We start from the raw sequence: 26,472 nt of genomic DNA, 5'->3' as shown, positions 1-26,472 counted from the left end.
AAAAAAAAAAAAAAAAAAAAAAAAAATTGAAATCTTAAAGAAATGTGGCTGCTTTTGTTATTTTTAGTGGTGGTGCTGAGAATTGAGTCCAGGAACCTTATGAATGCTAGGCAGGTACTCTACCACTGAATGGCATTTTTAGCCTCTTCTGTTTTGATAAGGCCTCACTATGTACCTTGGAGTGGCCTGAAACTTGTTATATAGTCCAGGATGAACTTGGACTCAGGATCGTCCTGTCCCACAACCTCCTGGGTGCTGAGATTATAGGCTTATGCCTCTCATGATGATCTGGTACTCAGATGTTCATGTCTAGTATCTAAGGCAAATTTCTGGCAAGTGAAATAATCTTTAAGTGATGGAATGCTATAGTTAAATTGTCTACCGCTCAGAAAAACCAAAACGTCTGTTGGGATGTTTGAGCAATAATAACTAGCCTTCTGCCTTTACTATTCCATGGAGTCTGGCAACACATTTAGAGTATCTAAGAATGGTATGTTTAGATGAGAGATTACTATGTAAGAATTAACTTGTAATAGACTATAGTTTTCCTTATAATTAGGGTTTTGAATATGGAACATTGATCCCTTTTATTTGGAATGTACTGAAAATAAATTAGCTGTGACAAACAGAACCACATCTTTCAGCTGAACATTCTCAGCTCTGCAAATGTTTTTAAGAAATAGTTGAGATTCTTGTTGGGTAGTAAGACACCTTGGCAACCATGAACTCAAAAGTATGTGCTAATTTTGACTGGTAGCTTTGATTTGGAATGGGACTAGAAAAAGAAGGAATACCTGTAAGAGAAAAAGGAAGGTGCACTAGAGAAAAAGAAATGAAGCAGTAGGCACAGTTGCACAGGAAATGAAGTAAGGGGTGGGGTGAGCTGTAGGAGTTCAGAGAAAGAAGCTTCCTCTAGTTTTTTACATAGAGGCACTTAGAGAGATAGAAGTATCTGTAGGAGAATAGTTTTTATGTTTTTTTGCTTATTAAATATATGTAGTTCTATGATATGCTTCCCACTGGGCATCTGTGGGTTTCATGTTGAGAAAAATCTGATCATTATCTTTTGTAGGGGCAGGGTTCAGGGTGTGATATAGGCCACTGGGTCTCTACTTTTCCATAAGACATCTTCATATTTTCCAATCATCATTTTTTGTGCTTGACTACCTTGACTAATCAGCATTTATTCAGTGTGATTCTGAGAAAATCAGTTCATATACCACAAAAATCCTCACACAAACATTTATGATTTAACATAGACTAAGGAGCTTTTAAATGAGATAGTTTTGTTTCCTAAAACTATACTGGAGTTCTTGTTAATATTGAATTGATAATATAGAATTTATAATGAAGAGTTAATTTTTGTGTGTGTGTATCTGTTTGTGCACATACATATGTAGGTTAGAAGTTGACTTCAGGTGTCTTCCATGACTGCTTTCTACTTTTATGTTTTGAGACACTGAAGCTGGCTCTTACTGCTTGGTTAGACTGAAGCTAGCTTGGAGAAATCTACCCGTTTTCCCCAAATTCCCATCCCTGTACTTGAGTTGCATACACAGGCTTCCATGTCTAACTTAATGTAGATCTGGAGATCTGAGTCCAGGTTCCCACGGTTGCACAACAGGCACTTTACTCATTTCCTCAGATCTGAGTTGCTAGTTTTTAAGGTTTACCATTCTTTTTGAGCTCCTCTCTGTAGACTAGGTAACTAGATTTCATTAACACAGTCTCTAAACCACAGATACTGTAAAATAGATGTGAGAATCAGAAGGCTCGGATTGCCTTGTCCCAGCTTGTCTAGTATCTAAAAGCTGGGCACTCAAAAACCAGCTGTTAGGATCTTTCATTCGTCTTTTTGGTTGCAAGCACATAATTTTGTTTGGCTTGTGTCTGGTAAGGGGAGGAGGTTTTTCTGAAAGTTTTATGTGAGGAACATAAAGGAGACAGAAGTGGCTAGACCTTGTGGAAATCTAGTCAGGTTGTCTTCACTAGATTTTTACTAGGTAGGTGATATGAAATCTAGGGGGGGAGTCGAGACGACTCTAGTGATTGGGTATTGCTGTCTGAGTAGCAAGAAGTACTGTTTCTCTTCTCCTAGCTCTTCTAAGACTACTTTTAAAAGATAGCTCACTGTCTTCTCAATGTAATTGTAGGTGCTTCCCGCCTATCCTACACCTTTTATCTGCTTTCTTTCCCCATGTAGCTTGGGTTCAGTCTCTTAAGGAAAAATATGACTAGTTGAGTTAGGTATATTTGAGCAAATTTCTCTTTCATGTTAGGCTTTCTGGGTTGCTGGCTTGTCTGTAGTGTAGTGGTCTTTGGGCAGGTTTTCTCTGCTGGTCCTGCCATGTGATCATTATGGGAAAGTCAGGAGCATAAAACACAGTCCTGTGTCCAACAGAAGGAATCTTGACGAAACTATTTAAAGGATAGTGCTACTGTAATGTAATAGGGGTTCTAATATACATGAAAACATTAGAATTGTAGGCAGCCCATGTTGGTGAGTGTCCCATTAATGCAGCATTAATGGTCCTTTTCATTCTAAGAAAATGTGGGAGACAGTCTTTTGATCAGTATTTGCAGTTGCTTCTGAAGTGTCTGGTGCATTTCCATCTCTGCCTTTGTAGAGTCATAGAAATCCTGTTATTTTGATGAAGAAAGCCCTTGTGTAATATGGCAGCATTTAGGTCATTCTATAACAGGCTGTTACTATTTGCCAGACATCCTGGTACACTGCATAGTTTCAGCTAGCAGTTGAGTCAGTCCTAAAATTTTAAGGTATTGTTCTTGCTTTTCTGTTTATGTTTTTGGAATTTGACTTAACTATGATAGCTGATTTCTGTTCTGTTAGTCTTGATGTACCTGACATCATTCTGCACTTTTGGTGAGAAGAGAATAATGTTGTTAAAGCATGGAATTTGCAAACTTAGGTTGAAGTCTTGGCTCATTTATTCACAGCTTTGAACTTCAAATTTCTTGTCTGTAAAACAATAAAATAATATTAGAAGCTATCTTCTGTGTAGGTTTGTTGTGGGAATTTTATAAATTAACTATATAGTATAGATAAAGATGTTACATTATATTGTATTTAATACACTTGGTCTCCTTTCCCTCATTTAAGAGTCCAAAACCACTAGTGACTCTTGTAGTGATCAGTGACGTTGCTATCAAGTTACTGCTGAAAAACCTTCTAGCACCTAGTTTCTGGTTATCTTGCTTGGCCATATGTTGTTCGTTGCCTTTTGAGGGGGCATTACTCTAACTGTTTAGTGTAAAGTCAGATGTGACATTTATGATAAAGCCAAGATACACAGAAGTTTATTAAGTTAGAGCAAACCGTTATTTTATGGGCCTTAAATTTGGACTGGTGTTTGATGCCGTTTTTGGCAGAACCACTTAATAGTTTGCTTCTTAACTGTTAGTGTCTTATTCAACAATGTATAGTTCTAAGTCATGAAATTCAGGGAATCACTCCCTCACTCCATTCCTCTATCACTCTTTTCCCTATTTTTATCTTTCTCTACCCATCTTCCCCACTCCTTTTACCTGGTAAACATTAGGCTGTAGGTGTTAAGAACGTATTTACAGGCAAGTGTTGCCAGTGCTTTGCCCTATACCTGGCACATAACAGGTATTAAGAGATTGTTAAAAGAAGGGAAGAAAAGAACAGGACATGAGTTTCAGGTTTACCATTAGTCTACAGTCTATCTAATAAGTATAGCCTTTAACCATGAGTTGCTGTTTAGGTCTGTTACTGTGGTTTCTACCTATATTCGTTGTTGCTATTAAGAAGTGCTTGCAAGTTCAAACTTACAGAAGTGCTGTATTGACTAATGTTCTGTAATGAATAGCATATGAGTATGCTTTTTTTGTTTTTGTGTTTTTTTTGTTTTTTGTTTTTTGTTTTTTGTTTTTTTTTTCAAGGCAGGGTTTCTCTGTGTAGCCCTGGCTGTCCTGGAACTCACTCTATAGACCAGGCTGGTCTCGAACTCAGAAATACGCCTATCTCTGCTTCCCAAGTGCTGGGATATTAAAGGCCTGCACCACCACTGCCCGGCGATGAGAATGCTTTTAATAACTTTGATAAATTTTAATTTACCTTTAATGCATACTTATTGAGTTTTACAAAATGTAGCACCTTTGCAGTAAATTATTGTCCTTTCCAACATATCCCCCTTTTATGTGTTCCCTCTTGAATAGTTCTCATATCTGCCCTTCCAGTTACCTGGCTAATCAGAATCCTGGAAAAGATCTTGATGTTTTCTCCTACACTCTTGCTGTCATCACTGCTCAGTGTGTATCATATGTCTGAAGCTTCACGTTTGGCTCCTGCTAGCTCTCCCATTAATAGTTCAGTATAGATCTAGTCTCTAACATTCCATTTCCTAAGTCTTAACCAACCCCGTTTCTTCCCTTTCCTCCATGCTGTTGCCAGAGCTAATTTCCTAAACACAGGTGTATGCTGTGTGTTTATTACTTGACCAATTTACTCATCCTTCAAGTATCAGCTTAAATGTTGCTTATCAATAAAATGTGTCTCTCCCTGAATTTCAATCATCTTTTCCTAGTGTCCTCTAATGGTGTTTGTAGTCATGCTTATATTGTAAATTGATTTGTTTAATGTGTGTCTTCCTACTGAAAAGATTTATGTCAGGGAGATGTTGACTTCCATGTTCAGCACATAGTTGGAACATGGTAGTAGTTAAAAGCTGTTGAAAAAGTAGGTGGATGACAACTTAATATTACAGGATCCTAACCTCGTTACACTCTCATCATAGACGTTGGTTGGTAGTCCCAGCCTCTCTGATATAATGATGGGCCTTGAGGGCAAGTGGTGGCGCATGCCTTTAATCCCAGCACTTGGAAGGCAGAGGCATGAGTATTTCTGAGTTCAAGGCCAGCCTGGTCTACAGAGTGAGTTCCAGGACAGCCAGGGCTACATAGAGAAACCCTGTCTCGAAAAAAACCAAAAAAAAAAAAAAAAAAAAAAGGGCCTCTTTCTTTTGTCTTTTACATTTATCCCTGCAAAGATAGGCATTACATTGCCCCACTCTACACTACAGTGAAAGAAATGTGGACCCTTTCCTAACCTCAGGATCTTGATTCAGTTAAAAGAGCTATGGTCACTCTTGTCTCATTGGGGTAATCTCATTTCCGAGGAAACTCTGTCAGGTAACAGTCTTTAGATACTCTTCCTGTGTATTTTCCCCAGAAATCTTTTTGGGATAGGTGGCTTTTAAGGTAGAGCTTGGAATAATTGTGTTTTTATAGCAGTTCTGCACTCCTTGAGATCAACTACCTTGCACAGACTTTCAGTGTGTACCTTCTATTTATTTAGCATCTTAGAAGAGAAACCATTTAGATAGTTATTTCTGGTAACAGCAGCTTTCCTTCAGGTTCTAAGACTTAAAAACAAAATGACTCAATGGTGACCTTTTGAAAGGTGCACTTCCTTTACAAACCATGTTTGCTCCTCCAGGATCATGACGAGTAAGTGAAACTTGAAACATATAGCATGAGTCAGTGTGAATGAATTAATGTGTGAATTGCTTCACTGGTAAACTCTACATGGCCTTTTACCTGTCTAAAAATTCTTCTTTTTAGAGTTATTTTTATAAAATATATATGGATGGTTTTTCTGCAGGTATGTCTGTGTATCGTATGTGCCTGGTATCTGCAGAGGCCAAAAGAGGTGGTTGAATCCCTTAATCTGGAGCTAAAGATTGTTGTTAGCTATCATGTGGGTGCTGGGAATCAAATCTGGTCCCCTGGAAGAGCAAAAAGTGCTCCTAACCACTGAGCTATCTCTTCAGCTCCACCTTTATTTTAAATATACTTGAGTCACTACTTTGTGCCAAAAAGACAGTGCCAAGCATTTTAGGGACTGAAAAAAAAAATAGTATTACATTTTTATTTTCAAGAAGTTTAAATGTTGACTTTTTTCATGTTTTTCATTTGAACTGTGCTTTCCAAAGGGTATTTTCATATCATATTTTTAATTATCACAAAAGGTTTGAATTATCTTCCCTTTAATATTATTCAGTTTTATATTCTCTTTCTTACAAAGATACTCTTCCTGATTATTCACCTTAGAAATGAGAGTTGCCTGTCTTCTGCCTGCCTGCACACCATCGTCTCATCCTTGTCTTAGCCCACCCTCTTCTTTCAGCCCTTACCATCTCAGTTCTGCCTTTCCTTTCCTGAGCTCTGTCCTCTCTTGACTTAGATCACCTGTGTCATGTCTACAGCAGCTGAATGACTAAGGTGATAACTGTCCTCCTAACCAGCCATTTTGTACTTACATGGTGGCCACCTTAGACTGGAGCCAGAGGTTTTCTAGCATGGAAGCCCAAGCCACACTCCTACCAGGAAGTGTAGACTCATTTGAAGTTTGCCTTGTATTACCCGCCCATCTCCTCTCTGAAGACTTGATATCCTTGTCTCCAGGGCAGTCGACGATGTCCCTTCAGTGTATCAGTCCCACTTTACATTCTTTCCTCTTTAGCAATTGCTGCAGTGATTTTTAAGGTGGGGTCTCTCTAACAAGGAAGACTGTTTAAGGGGGGATGTATCTGTTTGTCCTGTGTCTTCAGTGGCCAGCATAGCATCTGCTACACAATATGTAACAAGTAAATAGTATCTGTGCAGGAAATGAGTTTTGAGTGGAATCTGCCAGTTTAGTGTCCTCTAAAACTTCTCCAGAAATATTCCACAGCCATTTTTTTTTATTATTGAGAGAGGCACTGTTAATGTGTATCTTTATTTATGACTTAATTTAGACTCTAAACACAATTGCATACTTGGATTACATGGCTCTAATGACAATCTGTGAAATTACTTTTCTCATACTTTGGTTGAACAGTATGAATAATATTTTCTTCTTGGATGATTCTTACCATGTTGCTTAAAAAATCCTCCCAAGTTTGTTATTTAGAATGTATTTTGTTCCAACAAAGAGCCAGTATCGCTGGATCTCTTTAGAGCAGTGCTTCTCAACCTTCCTATTGCTGTGACCCTCTAATGTAGTTCCTCGTGTTGTGGTGATGTCCAACCATAAAATTTTCTCCATTGCTATTTTATAACTAATTTTGCTACAGTCATGAATTGTAATATAAATATCTCTTTGCCAATGGTCTTAGCTGAAAGAGTCCACCTTACCCTGCATCCCCCAGGGGTTGCACCCACATATTGAGAGCTACTGCTTTAGAGACAGGCGTCCTTGGTTGATCTCAGCTTCTCTATAGAGAGGTTATTCATTGAGGGTAAAGGAGTTTATATAATGACACAAATCACCATTTGTCATATGTTACAATATAGAGTGCCTATAATATTGTGAATACGTAAATTCTTACTTTTAAAGTACAAGAGGAGTTTGGTTTTTAAAGGAATTCTGTGAGGCCAGTTTTTTGGGTTATGTTAGTAGGTGGTTGTTTAACCAGGATATGAATTTGAATTGCCTATGAAGAGCTAAAACTGGAAATAGCAGGTACCTGGGCTTGCTCTCTCCTTGTCTATTATACCGTAGTTTCTGGTGGTGGCAGCTGACCCTATGGACAAGTTATGTCTTGTCTGAAATGCCTGAGACCTGAATAACCTCAGATTTGGGATGGTTTTGGATTTTGGATGTTTACATATAAACTAGTAGGATACCTGATGGGATCTAATGTCAAAACTGAAGTTCATTTTTGTTTTCTGAAGTTCATCTTCAGGCACTCTACATGTAGCCTGAAGATACTTACTTAGTATCTTTAATGTGGCTGCATTTTGATTATGAGCCACCATATGAGGTTAGGTTTGGAATTTTCTATTTGTGTTGTCATTGGCATTCAAAAGCTTCTGACTTTGGATTTTTGGATCAGTATTCCTGTTATATGCTTAAAAATGTTGTGAACTTCCTGCCATGTATCATATCCCTAGATCCTTCCTATCAACTCTAGTGAAATTGAGTTCTTTTCAATTCTTATTAGCAAAGATAATTGAGTTATTTAAAGACTATGAAACTGTCTACTTCTACACTGAATACACCAAAAGGACCTGGGAGCAAAACCAAACACTAGTTTTGTTTGGGGCTGTGATGCATGAGAGGAAGTTTGCCATTATGACTTTAGTGCAGTGGGGGTTGTAGGGTGGTGCGAAGAGTTGTTTACCTGCTCCTGGTGCATGGGAGGTGGCGTAGGCATGTAGTCAGGCAGGTGTTTGCTAGGTCCAATTAGCCCAGATTCCTGACTGAATCATACTTTTGTATCACATGTTAATGAAAGAGTTTATTACTTGTGGGACAAGTTGTGTCTGAAGTTTGGTATTTATTTCAATTTAGAGATTAAAAATTTACTTAATGAGCAGAAGATGAAATAAACATTAAAACAACAGTGGAGAAGTTAGTATTACAGTAATAAATGAATTAAACATTTTTTTTTTGTGTTGATTTTTAGACAAGGTATATAGCTCAGACTAGTATGGAACTTACTATGTAGCTTAGGCAGGGCTTGAACACAAATCCTCCTGCCTCAGTCTTTTACATGCTTATAGGCTGTTGTTATATGTCTTGGTTAAATATCCCCCAACTCCCACAGAGCACTTACTCAGCTATCAAAAGCCAAAGAATTTCATGGAATGCGTATTCTACAGCTTTTGCTGTTGTGTGTCCTTCATCTGTATACAGTTGTGTTTTGTTCATTCTATAGACATTTGAGCTCAGCTTTGTGTGTGTATGTGTGTGTGTGTGTGGCTTGGGTGCTAGGAAACAGAATTTGGTTTCCTTTCAACTGTTGTGAGAGGAGTGAACTATAAGGACACAGGGGTTGATCTTAAGGCACACTGGGCTTGGGCAAGCCACTTCTAAATCCTAAGTTCATCCTGAGTTTTAAAAGAGTGAGGCACAAAAAATTCTGAGATAGATTCAGAGACTAGAAGACAATGGCCAAATTTAAGATGTTATGGACCCAGTAAGTACTTTGAATTATATTTTCAAGATTAGGAGTAACCACTGAAGAACTTTAAATTGGGGATTTCTCATAGGATCGAGGATATATATATGTACATATATATATATATATATATGTACATATATATATCTTCATTCTCTCTCTCTCTGTCACACACACACACACACACACACACACACATAGAGTGAAAAGAAAAGATGTATATCTGGGAAAATTAATTAGGAACCAACAATAGCCTGTAAGAGTGACAGAGCTTAAATTCATCTAAATGGCAGAATTTACATAATATCAATAAGACTAGACAGAAGGCTGCCAACACAGTTTCAGGAGTGGAATTTTCTAGATGATGGAAATAAGAAATGAACCAGGATGTTTTCCAGTTTTAGGCATTCTAGTTGGGTAGAATTCTCCAAGGTAGGGAATTGAGGAGAGAGTGAGTGAATTAACTTTTAGATGTGTTGAGTTTGAGGTGCTCTCTCCACATCTAAGTAGAAATACTCAATAGGAGAAGAACACTCAGGTTAGTGGTCAGGAGAAAGACTGCCCATGGTAGACTTTTAGGAATTATTAGCATTGATGGAGATGCGGAAGCCACAGGTTTTGAAGAAATTACCAGATAGAATGGTAGAGTCATTGGTTTATTTGGTAATTTAGGGCAGTACCTAGGTTTTATGTTTGTATTTTAGTGGTCCACTTGAGAAATGGTGTCTGGCTAGCACTGGCTATCTGTGGCTCTGTCTCTCCTTATATTTGATATTACCTCAGAAGTGGTACATGAATTGTAATAGCATGAGGAAATGTGAGTTAATTGATGTGTATTACTTACTCAGAGGGCTTCTGAGATAAATCTGTGATGCTTACTTTTCTTTTTGCCTTTTTGTTTTTTTGAAGAATTATTTCTTTTCTTTTCTTTTCTTTAATGTGTATGAGTATACTATAGTTATTTTCAGACACACCAGAAGAGGGCATCAGATTCCATTACAGATGGTTGTGAGCCACCACCTTACTGCTGGGAATGGAACTCAGGAGCTATGAAAGAATAATCAGTGCTCTTAATCACTGAGCCATCTCTCCAGTCCCAAAAGACCAATCTTTTAAAGATAAATATCTTATTTTATTGTTTTGACAAAACAATTTGTGAATAAGATTTTCTTTTGTTGAATCCCATAGTTTTGAAGTGTAGGTATTCTTGAACAGTCGCTATGCCTCTGATCAGACAGGAATGGCCTTTGTTTCAACTCAGGCAGCATAAAGTAGGGGCAGGGCATAGAGACCTAAATTTGAATCTGAAGCACCCATGCAGAAAAAGCTAGGAGTTGCTAGATGTGCCTATAGTCGCAGTATCGTGGAGATAGCTAGACTGATTTCAGAAGCTGCTAGCCGGTCTAGCTAAAATAGAAACCAGGGGAGATACCTGATGTCCTCCTCTGGACACTATGTGCATGTATGGGCACATGCTTCTGTACACTCATGTTCATGTATGACATATTCCATACATAAAGACTTTAAAAAGTAGGATATAATCCATATGATCAACCTAATTAAGTATCTATAGCCAGAGTATAAGGGAGAAAAGATGCTATTAAAGGCTGAACAAGTGATTTAAGTATGTTAGTTCCTTTTCTGAGCTGCATCTTTTGGGCTGGTGAATTCTTACATGTTAGAACACTGTTATATACATTCTTCTGAATTTCACTGTTCTTTCGTTGTTTTACCTGTCTGAAGGAAGAACCTAGCACTAGAATTTGCTTTGATTTTGGATCTGAACAAGCACCAGAGTTCAGATGAATGTTTCTGTCCTGAGACATGGAGATACTTGTTTACCAAGGTGTCCTTAGGAAGGTGCAGCAGGTGGCTTTTCAGAAGTCAGCACTACTTATTGAGCCCACGCATTCTGTACAGAAAGTGTAAATCTGCATACCTTTGAGCTATCTACTTTTGGGAACTGTCTTTAAAAATATTATTTTAAAGGGAAGAACTCCCAGGAGACCATGTGTGATGTTTCAGTAAAATTTTATGGGCAAGTCAGGACCCTAAAACTTAAGCTCAACAATAGAACGCTGACAGACATGAATCAGAAGATAGAGTAAAGCTATTCTTTTGTTCTTTCGTGATCTATAGATGAATGGGGTGGGGCTTATAAGTTTTTGTTCAAATTCCTTGAAAATAGTTTCTTTCCCCTTATGTTTAACTTTGAATAAATCACTAGATATTAGAATAAAGGCCTGATATTCCCATCACATAATACAAAGCAGACTATTGTGTCACAGAACTGTATTTTAACTGTAGCCTTTTACTAGTGTTTCAAACATTTTGTGAACACTGATCCTGTCCCACCAAGCAGTCTTCATATGCCAACCCATACTCTGGCAAAGCACGAGAACATGGTTATACGTGTTGATAGTGCACTCATGTGTTTGAAGAATAACAAAACAGTAGAGTAGAATTTTAGAATATATTCTCTGACTTGAAGACCTCACTTGTTTAATGGAATTTTCATACATGTTGTTCTTTCTTGCATATATGCCAATATTCAAGAGAGATTTTGTTTGGAAAAGGTTTGCAAGGTCTATCAGTATGCTATCAATGATAGCACACCCATTCTCTGTCCCTCTAACAGTGACCACCATCAACATGTATTGTGGATTTTGCCTCTACTTGTTTATACATCGTTTCTTTCTTTACCTTTTTAAGTTGATTACAAAGATTAATCAATAGATTACAAAGATAAGAAGGTTTTTTCTCTTATTTTAATTTAGATGACTTTATTTCACATAGTAAAAACTCAGAGTTTGTTTCATTCATCAGGCCCAGTGCATAATTTTAATGGAAAACTGGCACCTCTTGATTTCCTAGTTTTGTGCTTTTTGGATGGAGCTGATTTCTGAGTATGAAGGTTGTGACAGGAAATAATATGAGGCACCTGCAAGAAAACACTGGGAATGGTTGCCAAATGTTCTGTGTAACTATATTTTTTTCTCATTCTCAGGACCCTGCCTACAAAAAGGTTGTATCTAGGTTGATCTAGGTTGTATCTAGGCTGATCTTGTAGTTGAGCCTACTCATTCAGTTCCTCTAAAAAATAGTTTATTGGTATTTAGGTGTATGTGCTTATATGCACACATGCATGCATCTATCCACAGAGGTTGGATGGTGTTGAATCCTTTGGAGTTGGGGTTGCAGGTGGTTGTGAGCTACTCAGTATGTGCTACACTGGGACCCAAACTCTGATCCTCTGGAAGAGCAGCAAGTGCCCTTAGCCACTGAGCCATTTCTTCAGCCAGTCAGTTTAGATGTATTAATAGCATGCCATCATTCCTGTGCATCATACTCTAAAGCAAGTCGGGCAACTCAGGGTTCAAAAATATAATTTTGAACATTTCTAATGAATTTACTACTTAGAAGTAAGTCATGATAAGCTGAACTCGCCAGCTAACTACCTTCTTACATCGCCACCCTCTAATTTGAAGAGATTCCTGTTGTTGATCACTTTGTCCGTGGTGTCTCTGTCCCTTTGCTGATCATACTTCAGAGCCTGTCCTCTGTAAATCTGTTCCTGGTGGTTCTAGACCACAGAAAATTCTTTCTTCAATGAGGTTTGAACATCTGCCTTTCTACTCATTTTCACTTTTATTCTTTGTGATATTACATCCATATTAATTTTCCTGTCCTTGTGAATCAAATCTAGCCCTTGGAGACCAAGGCTATTATTAATCAGTTTAACACAATGGCATATATGGTTGTCAATGAATGCGTCACCAGGCCTGTTCCCATTTACCTTGCCCTGCAAGGAACCAGCTAAGCTTTGGTTTCTTCATATACTATTCCTCCTAGCGCTATCTGTGTACTTTTCTACTCTCGCTGTTTTCTCCGTTCCTGTTATCTTCCATTTAAAGAAGGTATAAATGGTTTTAGGAAATTCTTGGGCTACAAAAATCAAAGAGTTCATTTCATCATTTTTTAATTTTAGGATTTACTTTTAAATTGCCATAGAGTCTGCCTTCTTTTTGTCTGTCCATCTAATGTTTGTTCATTTACTGGGATGTACATGGTAGAGGCAATAGTCAGGACGTGCATATAACCAGAACTGTACTTGGTACAGAACAGAAAGAAGAGAAACACTGTCAAGCTTGGAAACCAAATTCTTGATTACTATCCTGTTCTAACAGCCTTCATGGAACCTGCAGGCAGAAGCGTGAATAATTACAGGATGTAGGCTGCTTGCTGCAGAGTAAGGCTATGGTTTTCTGTTGCCAGCTGGCATTTTGTGTACACCTGTTGAGCCATATTCTGTTGAAGTGTAGATGGAGATGTAGCACCTTAGTATAACTTCATTTTAAAATGGAGAAAATTGTTTGGCCAGACCATGGTAGTCACTGAAGAACAGATGTCGGCTGTCTCAGAAGGATTGTTTTGTTAGGTAACATGCATATCTGGAAAAGCAGGCTGCAGAAAGTGGTGTGCAGAACTGTGGGAAACAGTTTCCTCTCCACTACATCCCATTCTCTTTTGGACCTACCTGGAGGTGGGCAGCTAGCAGTGTCCTGGGCTTTTAAGACACTTGCACTATTTTATGTATCTGCAGTCATATACAGTTATACATTACTCTAATGCAAATTGCAACTTATTCACAGTTTTGGTATCTTTAAAAAAGCTTCTTCAATAATATAAAATTATAGAATTTTTATGATGTATTTTTATGTTTTGGTCTGTGAGCTTCCTACCTGTTTATCATTTAGACAACTGGTATTTGCTAACACAGATGAACAGATTTTTAAAATAATCCCTTATTTCCAGTGTATCATATGGAATAATCTTCTGTTTAATATAGTAATACTATTCACATTTCTTTTAGAGAGAAACAAGCTATGGACATTTATTTATTTTATAATGAATCATGTGGTGTTAAAACTGCTGGTTACCAAAAACAGAAATCAGAATATTTACTTTTCTATTTAAAAAAAAAGAAAAGAAAGGCAGAAGGCTGGGGATGCAGCTTGGTAGTAAAGCGCTATCTTAACATAAGTCAGGCCCTGGGTTCAGTCCTTAGTACACAACAAAATAACAACAAAACAAAACAAAAAAAAAAAAACTAAGAAGGAAATGACAGGAATTTTTTCAGGAAATTTATTTCCTTTTAGAGTTTTATAAAAATCTAAGTGGTCTAAATGTGCAAATGGCCAATCTTAGGGCCAGTGAAAAGCAATCCCACTATAAATATTGATATAAATATGCAAGTATTTGTGTGGATATGTTTATGTGAATGTGCTATGTGGAGGATGAAAGGTGACACTCACTGCCTGTTTGTCCAAATTGTTCTCTACTTTGCTTTTTGAGAGGTTTCTCCTTAAGTTTGGAGTGAATCATGGGCTGAGCTGGGCTGGCAGGCTAGCTAGTGAGCTCCAGGGATCCTCTTGTTTCCAGCCTCTCATGGCTGCTGGAGATCTTAACTAGGTCTTCATGAGCCATCTGGTTTGGCCTCCTCTACAGTGACTGGGTGCTAGAGGACAGTGACTGTATCTAGCCTCACTAGTACTGGTGTGTGAACGCCACAGTGCCACACACTGGGAAGTAGCGGGTACAGTGGCTTCTCGTAGTCACAGTCTGTACATTTTCCCCTGGTAGGCAGATTTTAGAGAGCAAATTACAACCAGAGTTTCTTTTCTTTTTCCTTTTTAGAATGTTTTTCTTTTTATTGAAAATAGGTTTTTTTGTTCATATAATATATTTGGATTATGGTTTCTCCCTAGTTCCTCCCTAATTCTTCTATCCAGATCTACCCCCTTTCTGTCTCTCATTGGAAAACAAAAAGGCTTATAAGGGATAATAGTAAAACAAGATATAATAAAATAAGATAAAATAAAAACAAATAGCTGGGCGGTGGTGGCGCATGCCTTTAATCGCAGCACTTGGGAGGCAGAGGCAGGTGGATTTCTGAGTTTGAGGCCAGCCTGGTCTACAGAGTAAGTTCCAGGACAGCCAGGGCTACACGGAGAAACCCTGTCTCAAGAAAACAAAAAACAAACAAACAAACAAACCCAAATACATTGGAATCAGACAGAAGAAACAAAGAAAAGAGCCCAAGAAAAGGCGCAAAAAACATACAGATGCAGAGACTGACTCATGTGTACATTCAAGAGTCCCATAAAAACACAAACCTGGAGGCCGTAATATGGGTGCAAAAGACCAGCAGAGTAAAAATAGGAGAAAAAAAATAGAGTAAAATTAAAAACAAAGAAATCCCTGACATTGAGACAAGGAACCTTCAAAGATGCCTCTGAGTTTGTTTTCTGCTGAGCACTCAGCCTATCCTTAAAACAGTTCGTTTCCCCAGTGAGACCCTTGGCAAAACCACATTTTCATTTGCACATGATGATCAATTGGAGATATCTTCTGGATTAGGCATGTGCCTACTTCTCCTTTCAGCTCTGGGGCCCCCATCTGGTCAGACCCACGCAGGCCCTGTGTATGTTGCCTTAGTCTGTGAGCTTATATCCTGTTGACTTAGAGGGCCTCTTTCCCTTGGTGTCCTCCATCCTCTCCATTTCTTACACGGTCCAGTCCTTTGCCCTGCATAGTGCCCTGAGCGGGAAGATTTGAGAGTCACCTCATTTAGGACTGAGTGTTCCAAGGTCTCTTATTCTCTAGATAATACCTTCTGTGGGTCTCTGTATTTGCTCCCACCTGCTGCAGGAGGAAGCTCTTCTGATAATGGCTGAACAAGCCACTGATCTGTGTAGAGTAGAATGCCATTAGGAGTCATTTTATTGCTACATGGTTTTGGTTTGTTTGTTTCAGTACAGAGTATTTAATTTTACCCTAGATTCCTGGGCTATGCAGTCTTAGGTTCTTGGTTATAGAAGCAGTGTTGGGTTCCATTTCATGGAGTGGGCCTTGAGTTAAATAATATAGTGGTCACTCCCATAAGCTTTGTCCACCATTGCACTTAGCCCATCTTGTGGGCAGGACACCACTGTAGGTCAAAACGTTTGTGTTATGTTTGGTAGTGTAAGCCGAGTGTCTTGATAGTGAGTGAGCTTCGTGCTGTAACTTTCTCATAGGAACATGACTGTTAACTCAGGCATCCTTTCTATGAGACCAGGCCATACACATTGAATACTTTTGTTTTCATGATTTCTTTACTTATGGAGGTACAGATGATCTTGCTGGGCTTTTTTTTTTAAAACTAGAGTTTTACAAAACTTACTTTAATAAAAAAATGAGATAATGTATATCAAAACACTTAGCTCTGTGACTCTCACCATGAAAGCGAGTGGTAATTACTGTCACAAGTACCATCAGACCTGCCTCATTTTGTTACTTGCAGGATCTAAGTGTGCCTTTTGGGCCACTATTGTAGATACCTGTTCTTATATATTTTATCTTATCTTATACATATATTGAATAATTTTCATTCTTCTAATTCTTTCTCACTTGCTTCCTTAATTTATCCTTAATGTTGACTGTCTGAATTAGGGCAGTGTCATTTCATTCTGCATTATTTTACAACATTTTGTATTTAAGATATTTATTATTTTAAAATTTTAGTTTCTTGTATCCAAATACTATATTCCCCAGTTTCTCCCATCTATAATGCTAATTTGTTGGGATATGTGATCTTAACATTATGCTTGGCTTCATGATGTATTTGATTTTGTGTTGTATTTCAGTAGATGTTAGTTGTGACTTTCTCCATCTAACTGCACATTCTCATTTCAAGCCTTGCTTGAATCATCTCTTATATGGTGGAAAGTTATTTTTAAAGTGGTAGCAGTGTGTTCTAGTTGTGAGTTGGCCATAGTGTTGGGAGATTATGGCTGAAAATTAAGAGTAGAGGCAGAATGCTGCTTAATTCAGCAGACAGCTGTGGCATTGCTGATGTGACAGACACACAATGGGTAAATCAGAACTCTCTGGATGAATGTGAATACAGAGAAAATGGTTCAGAGGAGGGAGCCAGTCACCCTGTCAGTAACAAATGCTGTAGTGTTCTCCCCAGCCTTCTGGAAGATGGGCTTGTTAGAGTGGGAAATGGTGGAGAAGTCACTATAGATTGTCCCATTGCTTGCAAAACTACACACCAGTGTGGAAGTGGTCTCGGAGGCAGAAGAAGCAGAAGAGGAGCAGGTCATTTTAGACCCCAGCAATCAGGTGTGTGTGTGTGTGTGTGTGTGTGTGTGTGTGTGTGTGTGTGTGTGTGTGTGTGCGCGCACGCGCGCGCGCGCGCGTAATAAGAACTGCAATGGCTGGAGGGAGAAACCTTTTTAATGAGTTAAGTGGCAAGAAGAGCACACACGACAAACACTTGTTTTTGTTTGTTTTTCTTTTTTTTTAAAAAAGGAAATTAGAGTTAAATATTTTGGCTTAACTTTCTAAAATATGGTCCAGGAAAGACAACTGATGAAGGTTTTTCAAGTACCTTGGGAAAAGCAGACAGTGGTGTTGTTTTTCTTTAACATGCAAATGATAAAACCTTCTGATACCTGTTTCCATGTCTGTTTAGTATCAGCATATACATCTGTTTCAGACCTGTGGAAGTTAGAAAGGCTGTCAGCATTTTCAGATACTCTAACCTCTGCTCTAGCTTTCAGTCCCACTTAAATAAATATTCCAGTGGAAGGGAAAAGGCATAGACACAGAGGGGAAGGCCCGATGGTGCAGCTGTGGGATCAGGCACATAGTATGGGGTTCGGGTTTGGTGAGCAAAGGACTGCACACATTATTGGATCTCATTACTTTGCATATCAGCAGACACTGTCTTTCCCAGAGGAGTTGCAAAAAACAAAACAAAACAAAACAACCCTCCCCCCCAAAAAAGGACAGAATATATTTTCTCCATACCACACAGAAAATTTCTGACTTAGCGGCATGCTTATTTGAACTTGGTGGAAGAGGTTATACTGTGTATATATTCTAATAGGAGTCTTGGAGGAATTTGGTGTCCCATTAGACAGGCTAACTTAACCTGGCAAAAACATTGTATGGGCTTGTTGCCTCAGGGACAATGACCCAATTGACTGTAAAGATGAAGGACGTTTGCTGTGATAAAGGCCAGAACACAGATTTAATTAATACATCAAGTATCATCAAGAGTTACTACTGAGCAGTTAAAACTTACTAAATTCCAGGCTACCCTCAGCCCCTTCCCCAGGCAGGCAGCAGCAATGCAGGGGAAGCGACCGTTTGTTCTTACATGTTTATGTTCAGGACGTCAGTCTCTAGTGTGGTTCTGTATAAGCTTCTGGAAGGTGACCACATCTTTAGGCCGTCTCAGGCTGGGCTTTGGCTCTCGTCTAGTGTGCAGACAGTGGGATGCTTTTATGTATCTGAGCAGAGGAATGACAGGAATGAGAAGGTTCCTTTGAAGGCTATGAGAAGCAAAGCCCTGGCCTGTGTATAGTGACAGGGAGTCAAGTTAGCCTTGGGCTCTGACTCATCCTAATAATGGGAAGGTGATTTTCTAGATGGTCTTTCTCAGAGATAGGAACCTTATGTTATTTATTTGCTTGCTGTTACTGTCTGAGAAAGGCTCCTAAGACAGAATGTACATTCCAAAACATTACACTGAAACCAGGCCTGGCAGGATGGCTCAATGGATAAAGGTGCTTGCTACTAAGCCTGACAACCTGAGTTCAGCCTTTGGAACCGAATGGTGGCAGGAGAGAAGCAACTCCTAAGTTGTTATTCAACCTTCACATGCCCTGGAATGCATACATAAAGTAAACCCTCCTTAAAAATTAGAAAAAAAGAAAATAACTAACCTGAAATCACTTGGTGATGGTTAGACTTTTTAAGAGCTAATGCTTTAAAAAAAAGCTCCTGCAGCCTTCATTTTGCTCAAGAAGTAAGTTAACAACAAATGCTTGGTTTCTCTTTGCAAATTTTATTTCTGGCATGTGATATATATTTCTTTTAATACTAAAATTGTAACTCTGGGTATGATAATTCTGTCCAAAACCGTCAGAAGGCAAGAAACTTGCCAGGCAGTATGATTAATTATGTCATCAACTTAAGCTCATTCCCGCAAACACTTAACCTTTGATTTGCTTATCACCGAATGAAATCCACCTGATAACTGAGGTCACTTTAGTTTAAAATATTTTTGAAGCTTATATTACAATGGATTTTCTATCTGATAACAAAGCCCTGGGCACTTGTGTATGCTATTATCCCATGTGCAGATTCCTGAAATAATTTAGCAAAACAGATGAACTGGGTATTAACTTAGTTTAAAATGCATTATAACTGAAAAACCAATATTTAGCCAATAGTTCACATAATATTTTATTTTTTCTCAGTTTGAATGCTTTCAGATACATAACATTACTGAAACTGAAACACTGGCATTCACTAAAATGTTTATTCCAAAAGCATGGTAGGTTTTCTGTACTTAGCATACCATGTTCCCACGTTTATGTTCATTACAAGTGGAAATTAACTTTGCAAAAGCCCAGAAAACTTGTATTTTCCTCAGTAGAAATGAGTAGATTAAAATAAAGTATAATTTTATAAAAGACAGTGGTTTTGATTCACTGTTAAAAGTTTAAGGGACAAAATGCTCTGTAATACTATATCACATATATACATATATTATTATATACTATTTATACAGCGCTTAGAGTCAAGATAAGCTGTCTCAGCGAACCCATCCATTCCTTAAAATCTCTTCATACCTACCACGCTGCTTCCCTATATAACGTTATTTTTATAAATTCATAAGAGGGATAAAATTAAAAAAAAACATTCTTTTATTTTAATAGTAAAATACATTTATTGTATAACTTTGGGAGTTACAAGTAAAATGAAAATAAAGACTATCTGCAGGACCCAAAGGTAACAACACACTGTTGTGGTTTTTCTCCATCATTTTATAAATTTGTGTCTGAATACGGAAGTGCATACCCTACAAATGCCGGTGAAATGATTACTTTTTCATATTGTTGGACTGTATCTCACAACATTTTCTTAGCAAGTTAGTTTGTACTATAAGATTCTAATACTTTATGGTTGAAGATGAACATTTTCCAATTTTTTTCCTCTTCTTTCCCCATTTTCTATTATGTTGCACTAGATGTTGCACTGAACACCCTTTGTAATTTTATTTGCACTCATAGTATGCTTTAAGGGAACATTTTAAACATGACTTTCTGGGTCCGGGGTTATGAGCTAACGCCTGGGTTTGATGCCCACAACCCTGCCTGTGGTGAAGTGCCGCTCCTGGGCGCAGCTTTACCTGATGGGTGCGGGGGGACGCGGAGCCTCGGCCCCGGGCTGCGCGGTTCCCGCCCGTTGCTAACCGGCGTGTCTTTGTCTTTCCTCCCTGGGGTCCGCTGCGCCCGTGCGGGCCGAAGCCTGGCGAAGCCGTCGCCCCGCAGCGCCGCCATCCTGCGCCCGCCCGCGGGCGCCGTCACCACGCGCCAGGCCGCCTCCAGCTGCCGCGCCAAGCTCCGCGGCGCCGCCGCCAGGGAGCGCCAGCACGCGGCGCGCGCCCTTGGCAGGTCGGCCGCCCCGTGACGCCGCCGCGCGCTCCCGCGGTCGCGCGCACCGCCGTACCTCCGGCGCCCAGGTCGCCTGCAGACCCAGCATCCACGGCCGCCTCGGCGTCGTTGCTGGTCGGAGCTCCTCAGCCCGCCCCGCTGCCGCAGCCTGCCCTGCCTTGCCTCTCCGGACGCCGGGCCACTCCTTGCTCCGTGCAACGCGTTTCTTCAGCCCGCCTGCAAAGTCCTGGCTTCTTTGAAAACCTCACCGCACACGATTCCGTTTCCCTATTTCTTGTAACGATTCTCTTTCTGTTCCCACTCAGATTCTTTCCATTATTAGTTCTTCAAAGCCAGCATCGTTTTCTTCATTAAGTTCTGGTCAAGCTCCATCTCCCACTCCCATCTGCCAGAAGATTCCAATTGTCCAAATTCCCTGGGGTGACTAACAAACCCAGAGTTGTATCATGCACATCAGTCATTGAACTCAAACGTGAGGCTTTCCCCTTCCTGTAACTTCATATCCAATAGCCCTTGCTCCCCAAGGAATCAGTCCTTGTTTCCAAGGACCTAGGCTCCTCATCCTTAGAAACTGGATCCTCTCTGGAATATTGTCGCTGGCGACCACAGGAACGTGCCTTTCCATATCTGCTCCAGGAAGGCTTGTTGGCTTAGCCCCTCTTGTTTTCCCAGGCCCTCTGCCCTGGGCTTTACATTGAGGTCTTACTTCTCTTGGGCTATTCCCAGTGACTGGTCACGGCCAAAGTAGCCACGATGGCCCATTCATGTGACATACATGGTCCCTCAATGAACTATTTTGGGGTTGGGACCCTTCAACTCTTGGCTGAGGCTTTCTTAGGACTCCTGGCTTTAGTCTGTAGCTCCTCTTGACTTTGATAGGTATGTCAGACCTGTGTTACCTACCGCTTTTGCTTTCTTTTGTCTTTCTCAGGTGTCCCCTCAACACAACTGCTGCACAGTGACCTTTGTCTTGGTGTCTGCTGCTAGGATATGAACTGACACATCAGACATTCCAGTCTCTGACCACCACCTTCCTATCCTGAGTTCTTTGTTCGTTGACCTCATTTTTCTACTGTTGAGCAGGCCATGTCTCCTTGACTAGCCCAGATCCCACAGTCCATTCTCGTAATCATGCCTCGAAATGCAGTTCTCTCAGCACTCTCAAACCTCAGTTTCTTCTAAATTATTTTTCTAGCAAAAAAAAAAAAAAAAAAAAAAAAAAAAAAAAAAAAAAAAAAAATCTAACTCTGGATGTAGGTAACCTCTGTCTTGCTCTAGCCTGACTGGAACAACAGACCATTTCCTTTAAGAAAATCACGAAACAACCAACCTGCTCTACTTCCAACACATTATTGCAAATCCTAAATTGGCGTTTTTTTCCCTGTGGTCGTCTCAGTCAGTCCCCCACTTCTAGCCCTGCTGTTTCTATGCATGTATCTCCCCAGAATGTGCCGTTTGTTTTTACAGTTCCCTGAGAGATAAGAGCTATAGACGGAGCTCCCCAGCTTTCTACTACAGCGAGTGGAGCTGATCTTCTATTTTGTGACTGCGAAAGGAGCCCTTCTCTCAGTGCCCTGAGTCTCATTCCCTTTTTGAATAACTTCAGGTTCTCCTCATTCTCTCTTCTGTGCCATCATTCTCCCCAACTTCTTAATTATCGATTGCAGTAAAGAGCATCACTATTCAGCTAGTTTCTATAGTAAGAAAACGGGGTGGGGGCGTCATCTTTGCTGTTTTTATGACTAGTTCTGTACAAAGCAGACCATCTTAATTGATCAGTTTTATTACTCAAATATGCCCCCCCCCCTTTTTTTGAGAAAGGGGTTCTCTACATAGCTCTGGTTGGCCTGGAACTCACTATGTAGAACACGTTAGCTTTTAATTTGCAACGATCTCCCTGCTTCTGCCTCCTAATTCTGGAATTACAGGTGTGTACAATCATGCCTGACTTAAAATTGTCTTTAATTTGTCTACTTTCAAATTCAGTGCTATGACCAACATTTTTTTTCTCACTTGACTCCCATGCCTGGTCTCTCGGGTACCACTTTTGACCTACTTTAGTACCTTTTTGGTACACCTGGTAATCGTGACCTTTCTCATCCATTAAATCAAATAATTTATTGCTTGCATATTGCATATTAAAATTGAACCCCCTTACTATAGCTCACAAAGCCCTGCACCATCTGACCTTTCTCTATTTCTCTAACAGCCTCGGTACCCGTCTCTCACTGTTTACCATGCGTGTCCATGCAACACGCCAAGTAAGATCTTTTCTGTACCTCAGGGGGTTTGTAAATGCTCCTATTTCTAAGCTGCTTTTCATGGCCACCCTCTCTCTCCTCCATCACAATATATCCTCTAGATAGATGCAAAGTTTTGAGAGAGGCCTGCCTGGAGTACCATGTTGAAGTAGTCATGACCTCCCAATCATTTCCTCTCCCAGTTCTTTATTTGTAACCTTATTTATTTGACTCTGTCTTATCTCCATTTCTCCATATCAGAATGTATGAAGGAAGAAACTGTGTGTAAATGTCTGGATTCAACACTGCATCCTCTGTCCATAGCAGATTTGGTGCATAGTAGGTGCACAATAAATGTCTGTTGAAGGAATGCATGAATACATATGCAAATGTCTCTGTTGGGGCATCACTTTCTATTGATGTAGTAAAAGCTGTTTATATATTAAAACCACTAATAATTTGTTGATTCTGTTTGTTGCAGACATTTCTTCCCCAGTATGCGCCAGTTTCATTCTTAATGTCTATGATGTATAGAAACACTGTATTTTCACAACAATAAATACCTTTTATGAATCCTGCACCCAGTGATATATTTAAAAAGATTTCCATGTCAGTGTTACATGCATATTTCTTTCCATTTTAATTTTTTTTAGACTTAAATATTTTCTCTAAATGGGATTTATTTTTGGTATAGATGTGATTAAGGGCCTAAGTATTTATTTAGTTGTTACATCATCACTTATTGAAAAATCTCTTTTTTCTACCATTTTGAATATTTCACATTTATCACATATTAAACTTCTTATACCTAGAGTGGTTTCTGGATTTATTACTTCTTTGTTGTTCCTGATGCCCGTTACTTTAACTATTGTCCTGCCATTGGTTACTTTACTGTATGTTTACAATGAAATAATATCACTCTTATTTTTAAAAAAATATTTTTGGGTTTTGGCTGTTTTTGCATTTATTCTCCTCAATAAGCTTTAGTTCTATTTTGGTAAAGTCCAAAAGAAAGTCTACTGTTGTTTTGTTTAGGATTGCTTTAAGATTATCGTTATTTGAGAAATAGTTGTGAAGTTTGTACTCATTACAACTATTGAGCTGTAAAGTCTCCTACTGAGGAATTTGTCATGTGTCAAGGTCACTGAGGACACCTTGTATGTCCTTCAGGTTTTCTGTTTTTAATGTGTCTCAAACTTATTGGTTTATGTTTTATATTTTGTTGCTGTTTGACTGATCATTTTTTCATCTTTAAGAGCTTTTATAAGAGCTCTTCCTTGTAGGGTCACTTGAGTTTTTTTTTTTTTTTTTTGATAAATTTCAGAACACTCACTAATCTTTACTGTTTCTTTTGTACATAGCCAATCATTTTAAGCATAATTCATGATAATTTCTTGTTTCTTTTCCTGTCCTTATACCTCATCAAATATGTGATGATGATAGCTTTGTTCTTATTCCTGACGTTTTAGGATGCCTCCATCAGTATTTTATCAGATTTTAATATTAACTACTGAACTGAAATACAGGACTTCAGGCAAAGGACATGGTTTTCTGGTTCAATTATACCAAACATTTTTTGGAAGTTCATGTTGAATTATACTAAACATTCTAGACAACTATAGAGATTATCATAGAGTTTTATTTTGTTGTCTGTTACCACAATATACAATGTCTAATATCAGAAAAAATAGTTATTATTGAAAGATTTCCTAATATTGGGCTCATTCTGCATAAGATACAGTCTGTAATCGTGGTGAGCTTTCCCCCCATTTTAAAGTATATGAGTACATTTTCCCCCATGTATGTATATGAGTACAGTGTCACTGTCTTCAGAACCCCAGAAGAGTGCATCGGATCCCATTAGAGAGGGTTGTGTGTCACCATGTGGTTGCTGGGAACCAACCAGCATTTTAAAGTATAATGATGTCAAATTCAACTCCTGTATTTTAAATGGGGTTATTACACTTATACTCATGAAAAAGACTAGATTGTAATCTCATATTTTTGTATTCTTTCTTAGCTTCAGAAGGGGGAATCTCTCTTGTTTTTATGAGATAAATTAGCACTGTAGGAGCCGTCTATTCCTTGACGGCTGGGAGAAAACCCCCCATGACACTGTTTATAAGGTAAAAGGTCATTCTCTGAAAAATTTGAAAAGTTCTATGGTTTTGTCCTATACAGGCAACCATACTTCTTGAATAGCAACTTTAAAATTATATTTTTAAAAGAAAGTCATGCATTTTCATAGAATTTAAAACTGTTAGATTTCTGCATATATTTATCTTAAAATTAAAAATATTTTTCTCTGCATCTGTGATTGTAGTGTTTTTCTTATTTGTGAACTTTTTAGTAGTTAGTTGTATTTTCATTTTATTAGTCTTGCCAGTCCCTTTAAGGAATCAACACTTAAATATTTTATTAACTCTAGTTTTTCTTTTTATATCAATATAATTATTTATCTCTAATTCTTTCCTCATTTTTAATGCTTAGTTGTTTTACAATTGTTTCTTTGTAATCAATGTCTTTGGTAATTTTTAAATTTCTTATTTAATAGTAGGACATAAGACTATATAAGCTTACCTCTGGGCACAGCTTTGTTATGTAGCCTCTTACTGTTATAGTAGGTGTCTCTATTTCATTTCTAACTGGTGTAATTTGCAATAGTGTTCTGAGTTTTTTCCCGTGTTAATCCTGCTTTCTTTAATAAAAAGTAAGTTTATTAATATTTATGTTGCTATTTTTAATAAAGAGCCAGTTTTATTTGTAAGAAGTAAGATTAACTGTGAAATGATTTATTCTGGAGTAGCATACAAGCACCATAGAATTCTTCCTTGGAAGACACCATCAACTGTGCTCGCGAGTGTCAACTCTAATTAATGACTGCAGAATTTTGAAATATCACTACTACCTATAATTTAATGAAATAGCTTTCTTCACTGTCCAAGTTACTCATGTAAAAGTCAAGAAAGATCTTGAGAATGCTCATGGTATCAGCAGCCTTCAAGCAATAGGAAACTCCAAAGGTCATCTAATAATTAGAAAATTTCCATTCCAATTTATGAATCAGGAAGAATTGCAGATTTTTAATATGGATGTTGTCTCAAGCTTTGTTATTATAAAAGTTTTCTCTTCAACTTAGAAAAAGTAGTTTTAAAATGCTTATATTTTTTAAAATATAATTAATGTAATAAATTAAAAAACTGCCCATAATTGCCATTATCTAGAGAAAAGCTCTGTTAAGATTTTGTTTGATCCCCTTCTAAGACAATTGTGGTCATGCCTTTTTCTTTGGGGCAGAGCTAGGCCGGTACACTTCTGCCACAGCTTCTGTTTATTCGTGTGACATTCGTATTACCCCAAAGCATAAGGACGTGGAGATGTGGGGAAAATACTCATCTCAGTAGCAGCAGAATAAGGAGGCAGCTCTCTGAGCTCTGGTTGCTGGTGTCTGTGCTGCTCCATCCTCAGACGTGGTCCCGGGGTGCTTGACCCCAGGCATGCCCCTTGACCCCAGGCATGCCCCTTGACCTCACTTACGGCCCTGGAAGAGTCTTCAGTCTGCTCCTTTTGCTTAACTCCACTGCTCCTTAAACTGCTCAGAAGTACTTTGTCATATTCCAGAACCACTACTCTCTTTGAGAACAGTGATTTTGTTTGGTTCCATTGATAATATTCTCAGAAGACTAGGACCAATAAATATATTGATATGCACACATAACACTTAAACTTGGAAAATATCTGCTGATTTGCAGAGCTGGAGGTTCACAGACTGCTTTTTTTTTTTTTTTT

At 38.6% G+C, this 26,472-nt stretch overlaps 1 protein-coding gene and 1 long non-coding RNA gene across 7 annotated transcripts in view; one reads left to right on the top strand and one right to left on the bottom strand.

Annotated features, from left to right (window-relative positions):
* Znf800 (zinc finger protein 800) overlaps window positions 1-24,993 on the top strand; it is a 190,646-nt gene extending 165,653 nt beyond the window's left edge. For all 6 annotated transcript variants that reach the window (XM_031381325.1, XM_031381320.1, XM_031381323.1 and 3 more), the window contains exon 6: window positions 20,297-24,993. In XM_031381325.1, coding sequence (XP_031237185.1) covers window positions 20,297-20,459 — 163 coding nt within the window. In that variant the 3' untranslated portion in view covers window positions 20,460-24,993. The remainder of the gene's footprint in view (window positions 1-20,296) is intronic.
* Window positions 16,574-20,412, bottom strand: LOC116098645. Its single transcript, XR_004121899.1, has 3 exons — window positions 20,179-20,412; window positions 18,139-18,271; window positions 16,574-17,474 (listed from the first exon to the last, which is right to left on the bottom strand). It is a non-coding gene; the product is annotated as an uncharacterized LOC116098645 (long non-coding RNA).
* Window positions 24,994-26,472: the final 1,479 nt, after the last annotated feature.

Source organism: Mastomys coucha, unplaced genomic scaffold (genome assembly GCF_008632895.1).
Source record: "Mastomys coucha isolate ucsf_1 unplaced genomic scaffold, UCSF_Mcou_1 pScaffold20, whole genome shotgun sequence".
Classification (NCBI taxonomy): domain Eukaryota; kingdom Metazoa; phylum Chordata; class Mammalia; order Rodentia; family Muridae; genus Mastomys; species Mastomys coucha.
The sequence above is the reverse complement of the archived record's forward strand: the minus strand, read 5'-3'. Positions and strand labels throughout refer to the sequence as shown.